Source organism: Hemitrygon akajei, chromosome 1 (assembly GCF_048418815.1).
Source record: "Hemitrygon akajei chromosome 1, sHemAka1.3, whole genome shotgun sequence".
Taxonomy (NCBI): Eukaryota; Metazoa; Chordata; class Chondrichthyes; order Myliobatiformes; family Dasyatidae; genus Hemitrygon; species Hemitrygon akajei.
The window spans coordinates 212,065,007-212,071,493 of NC_133124.1; the positions used below are offsets into that span (position 1 = coordinate 212,065,007).

The window sequence follows — 6,487 nt, forward strand, 5'->3', positions numbered from 1 at the left end:
CAGCAGGGGTGATTGATAAGTTCGTGGCCTAAGTTAGAAGATGAGTTATTAAGTTCAAACTTTCTGCTTAATCACTCAAAGAGTTGAACTGCATGTGCATGTAACGAGAGCTGTACAACACATCTCTTTCTACCTTAGGCCACAAACTTATCAATCACCCCTGCTGTGGACACTTTCTGGAGGTCCAAGATCCGTGTGCTCCATGACCGCTGGACTAAGTGTGTAAATGTAGGAGTGGACTGTGTTGAAAAATAAATGTGCTAGGTTTTCTAAAATTGACTCCTTCTACCCCAGGCCACGAACTTATCAATCACCCCTCGTACAAAGACTGAAGAAACAGAAGAGGGATGTCACACACTTTAATTTTGTGTAGCATGTTTAGAATGCTGCTGCAATGCCAGTGACTCAAGATTAATTCCACACTGTCAGTGAGGAATTTATACATACTGCTCGTGATCGCAAGGGTTTCCTCAGGGTGCTCCCATTTCCTCCCATGGGCCAAAGACATTCAGCTTAGTGGTTACACGAGGAAATCTACAGATGCTGGAAATTCAAACAACACACACAAAATGCTGGTGCAGTCCTGACGAAGGGTCTCGGCCCAAAATGTCGACAGCACTTCTCCCTATAGATGCTGCCTGGCCTGCTGTGTTACACCAGCATTTTGTGCAGGTTAGTGGTTAATCGGTTACGTAGGCGGAACAGGGCAAGGTGGGCTTGTTACTATGCTGCATCTCCAAATCAGGGGTTCTCAACTTGTGATCCATGGACCCCCTCGATTAATGGTATTGGTCTATGGCATAAAATATGTTGGGAACCCTGCTCTAAATAAATCAACAACAAGAGGGACAATGTTCAATGTGGAAGTGGATAGTACTGAGGCAAGGAATGTGAGGATAGATTTACAGCAGGGGGTTCCCAACTTTTAAAAACGCCATGGACCCCTACATTAACCGAGGGACCCATGGACCCCAGGTTGGAAACCCTAATCTACAAGAAGGTGCAAGTAAAAAACTGCTGACGATAGGTTTTAATGGATACATGTAGAATTAAAAGTCACGGATAACAGAACCTTCAGTCACACTTACTGTACAAGTCAATGGAGCAGTTCCACAATCTCAAACGTGGAGAAGAAAGCATTGTGATCAGCAAATATTGGATACAAAGTGAAAGTAGTGCAAACAAATGACTGTCCCCCCCTCCACCCCCCGGGGAGAAAAGTTAGGCACCTTGGACAGTAGAAAGGCAAGTGGCAAGGGTTGTGTTGCACAGCCCCTTTCCTAGTATACAATGATGCCCAGGAACAGAAGACTTCAATGGAAGCAGAGATCAAGGGAAATAATCACCTTTAAAGAATGGAAAAGGAAGGGCAAAGGGTAAAACAGCTCACCAAGCACCATGCTAGAGGAAGCAAAACAGCAGAGCGCAGTGGGGATGGAAAGCAAAGACAAATCGATTTGTTCTGAAGAGGAAGAAAATGGACAAGAGCTATAGTCCAGAAAATGTACTCAGACAAGTTGAGCAAAGAATAAGACACTCAGTGTTCACTTTATTAGGTACAACTGCTTGTTAATGCAAATATCTAATTAGCCATTCATGTGGCAGCAACTCAGTGCATAAAAGCAAGCAGACATAGTCAAGAGGTTCAGTTGTTGTTCAGACCAAACATCAGAATAGGGAAGAAGTGTGATCTAAGTGATTTTGACAATGGAATGAAGGTTGATGACAGACAGGGTGGTTTTGAACATCTTAGAAACTGACGTCCTTGAACTTTCACACACAAGTTTCTAAAGATTACAGAGAATGGTGCGAGAAAAAAAACATCCTGTGAGCAGCAGTTCTGTGGGCAAAAACACATGAGAGGGGTCAGGAGAATGGCCAGACAGGTTCAAACTGACAGGAAGGCAACAGTAAGTCAAATAACCATGCATTACAACAGTGGTGTGCAATAGCGTGTCCTTGAATACACAGCAAGTCAAACCTCAAAGCAGATTGGTACTGTAACTGAAGACCACACTGGGTTCCTCTATTGTACCTAATAAAGTGGCCACTGAGTATGCACAACTACCAGTAGAGAATCAGCATTTATGGCATATTGATGTGCCTGAGATGAACAAACCAGAATCTTTACTGGAAAACTAAAAGGGCAAACCAGTCAAAGAGACTGTCTCGAGACTCACAGTTAATTTGATTAATAATCAGGTATAGACAATAGGAAAAAAAGAAATGCTGGAGGTTGGAAGCAATTTTCTTACAGCTTGGAGACAGGGTGAGAGCAGGCAAAGAGCACAAGTAGGGCCACCAATGCACAGGAGAAATCCATAGAGCAGGGGCTCCCAGCCTTGTTTAAAATGCCATGCAGTCCTACCATTAACCGAGGGGTCTGTGGACCCCAGTCTGGAAACCCTTACCATGAACAGCCTAGAAAGAATAGGATTAGGCTGAAACCACATCATTCACCAAATAAAACCCCTTTAGCAAGAATGAACTGAGTCAATGAAGCGGCTTGGAATGAGTACAAGTTCAGACAGGCAGCAGTGGAAGGGGGCCATCAGAACTCAGAAAAAGAAACTACCGTAACTACAGCAGGGTCCTGTTCCTGCTATCCAGTAACTCCTGAACACACAAATAATGTATGATGTGCCGTGGAAAATGAAAATAAAATCTCATTCCCAACCCAGAAAGCCAAACAGAAACGATGACGAGAAAATCTGCAGATGCCAGAAATCAAAGCAACACACACAGGAAAAACAGAGACAGTAAATTAGTCAGTCCTGAAGTTGATGTGAATGATAGGTCCTCTGACATAATTAATTATTCCCAGCATAATTTAAAGAATTTCAATAACAAGAGTCTCTCCCTATATTGACTTCATTTATTAATTGAAATACCTGAAATCAGTTAGAATGTAGTGCAAATTAAACATTATGTTCAAAACACAAGTAACTTAACCCTAACAACCTGAGTAACTTAAACTTATTACACTGTCCCTGATATCAAATGTGGCACCAGGGAGCCCTTGTTAAAAAGAATTATGAAAAAAATCTTTACTGGCTACTGAAATGCTTTGTAGAAGTAAGGTTGTTGTGGTGGTGGGGGGGGGGGGGGGGGGAAGGTGAGGGGTCTCTGCTTCAGAACATTTCTTCAGGGTAACCCAAGTATCATCAATGATCAGAAGTGGAATGGTGATTTTTACTGACAAGTGAACAATATCAAATTCCTGCTGCAGCTCCCCAGAAAATCACCTCCATCCAATTATTCTTGAGTATCTTCCATCATCGGCACTAGACTCCCTACCACTGAGAAAACTTTCAAAAGACAATTCCTCAAATAGGTGGCATCCATCATTAAGGACTCTAACCAATTGTGACATGTGTTCTTCTCATTTCTATCATCAGAGAGAAGTAGGCCCCTGAAGACACACACTCAACATTTCGAATAGCTTCTTTCCCTCCGCCATCAGATTTCAGAACGGACCATGGGCAGCACAACACTTTACAGTACCAGTGGCCTGCGGTCAATTCCCACCACTGTCTGTGAGAAGTTTGTACCCCATGACTGCGTAGCTTTCCTCCCACAGCCCAAGGACGTACTGGTTGGTAGGGTCATTGGTCATTGCAAATTATCCCATGATTGGGTTGGGTTAAATCTGGGATTGATGAGTGGCATGGCTCGAAAGGCCTGCAATAAAAATATATATAAAAATTCAAACCCATGAACACTACCTCACTATTTTTTGTCCAAACACATTGCAACTGATGTGAAGGAAGATGCCAGTTTAAGTACCCCAGAAAGTGCTGCTCTTGTGGGATTTTCTACACACAAGTCCAAAGTTTACAGAGACTGATGCAAAAAACAACATCCAATGAACAGCAGATCTGTGAGCGAAGACATCTCGTCAATGAGAGAAGTCAGAGAATGGCCAGACTGGTGCAAGCTGACAGGATGGCGACTAGAACTCATATAACCACGTATTACAACAGTGTGCAGAAGAGCATCTCTGAATGCACAACACATCGAACCTTGAAGTGGATGGGCTACAACAGCAGAAGACCATGAACATACACTCAGTGGCCACTGATTGTGTATATCACCAGCATCTTCATCTCCTGTTTGCCAAAACCCTGTGGTTGTTATACGCACATTGACATCCCCTACGCTTAAAAATAGTCAAGCATGAACTTCAACCACAGGACAGCAGACTACAGCTTAAGAGACTTCATTTGAACTGGGTTAACTGTGGCCTACAGCATTCTGCAAAACCAGAAAAAATAATCCTCTGCTTAGCACAATATCTTTAAAGTGGGTATCCCATTTTTCTTCAAAACATGCCTGTTGTTTCAGGCATTTCTCATCGTCAGGAGTCGTCATGACAAAGTGGACTGGGCATATACTAGATAATTCAGAGTCAGCCATTTTCCAGACCTCAGTTGTATTTCTCTACAAAAACATACATTAAACAAAACTCTGACATTCCAAAAAAAATTGAGTTCTAGATTCAACAGGATCTCAAAATTGTTATTATAAACTTTAACAGATATTTGCTAGGATTTACAATTCTAAGTACCGCATGGAATCATCTGCCCTTCATTAGCATCAAACATAGAACTGTGCGGAACAGGCCCTTCGGCCCACAATGTCTGTGCCGACCACAATGCCAAATCAATCTGTATATGATCCACATTCCTCCAACCTGCTCATCAGCCTCTTGAACACCACTGTGTTTTAGAAAAACTTGCCCTGCTCGTCCCCCTCATCTTAAATCATTGCCCTCCGACATTTGACATTTCTACCCTGAGGTAAAGATTCTGATTGTCCATCTATTTCACTCATTTTTCAAATTGTATTAGGTCTCCTCTCAGTTTCAGATGCTCCAGGGAAATCAATGCAAGTTTGTCCATCTTATCCTAATGATTCAGACTCTCTAATCCAGGCACTTAATATTATTTTTATAATCACACATATCACCTACTCACAACTGGGAAGGGGTGAATCTGTGGAAATCATTGCCACAGACAGCTATGGAGGCCAAGTCACTGGGGTAAATTTAAAGTGGAGGTCCTTGACAAGTAAGGATGTCAAAAGATATGGGGAGTAGGCACAGGAGAATGGGGTTGAAAGGGATAATAAATCAGCCACGATAGAAAGGTGGAGCAGACACAATGGGCTGAATGCTGTACCGAAGTCTCTTGGTCTCAGGAAAATGCAAACAGACAAAATATTAGTAATAGGCAAAGGACATCAAAGTCAAAGATGAGTAAATTTCAGGAAGGAGAAATGGCAGAGAACAAAGATTGAAACCCAAGGCAACTTATTTTGAAGTGTATTAATACAGTACGAAGCAGAAATGGACACTTGCAGCTGGAAACCACATTATTTTGGGGGTGAACTCTTAACAAACACATCATCAATATGCACATAATATAAGAATATAAATGAAGAAACCAAATGTGATACTTCCTAAGTAGCTCTCCCATCTTCAGCAAAATTGAAATAGAAACAAAATACATTTCAAATTGTTATCTATAAGACTGCGACCATAGATTGCTAAACGAACGCCCTTGAAAACAAACTGTAAATAGCATTTCTTCAACTTGAGAAGTGAAATTGGGATCAGAATACCAAAAGTCAAAATCAAAGTGTATTTTCTGGACATAAAAAAAAGTATCAGTAATATTTGTTGAACATGAGAAGTGGAAACTGGGACCCGAGACATCAGAGTTCAAAACTTAAAGATAAATTTAGATTTGCGATTAACACAAACTATGAATATTGGTGTCAAGGGAAGTGAAATTAGAATCAGGTAGAACAGAGCTCCAAAACTCAAGGTTTTTTTTGTTTTAAATAGGGAAGTCCAGTTCAGTTTTACCAGGTAAAACAGTGTTTAATCAACAAAGGGACAAATGCAGCAACAGATTAGGATATTAACCGGTGTATGGCGCTCAGAAGGAGATGCAGCCTCACTCAGGGCAGCAAGGAGAGAGAAACCCCGAGAAGAGAAAGACAGAGAGAGAGATACAGGCCCAAAGTTACCACAGTTCTGCAGCGGAACAGGAAGAATGGAGGAGCCAGCCTGAGTCACAGCTGCCTACAGATACTTACAAAAGGAAGCTCATTTTCTTCTAGTTTGTGCCACTCAAAATCACCAGAAAAGACGGGTTAAAATATATCTGGCACAGACATTCCAATCCGAACCACTTTAAGGAGACCAAAAGCAGCTTTAAGCGTCAACTGCAAAACCTCCCCGTCAGAAACAAAAAAAACTTGACCAACTCTCCCACCACAGGCCACGGAATCTCGCGAAACTTGCCACAGCGAGTTATTATGCAAATCAAGGCTTTTTAATGACACCCGACGCACCCAATCAGAAGCTGCATACCCTGCAGCTAATGGGCGGGGTGTCCTTTTAGCCAATAGCAAGAGGTGGAGAAGGAGCCGGTTTAGAAAAATACTTTTTTCCCCTCAAGAATCCCAGAACGAGAGTTTA

General features: G+C 42.0%; 1 protein-coding gene across 1 annotated transcript in view; it reads right to left on the reverse strand.

Moving 5' to 3' along the window:
* The window catches only part of LOC140735200 (MOB kinase activator 1A), a 50,332-nt gene extending 44,030 nt beyond the window's left edge, over positions 1 to 6,302 (reverse strand). The window contains exon 1 of the mRNA XM_073059985.1: positions 6,103 to 6,302. Coding sequence (XP_072916086.1) covers positions 6,103 to 6,116 — 14 coding nt within the window. The 5' untranslated portion in view covers positions 6,117 to 6,302. The remainder of the gene's footprint in view (positions 1 to 6,102) is intronic.
* Between the last annotated feature and the right edge of the window lie 185 nt (positions 6,303 to 6,487).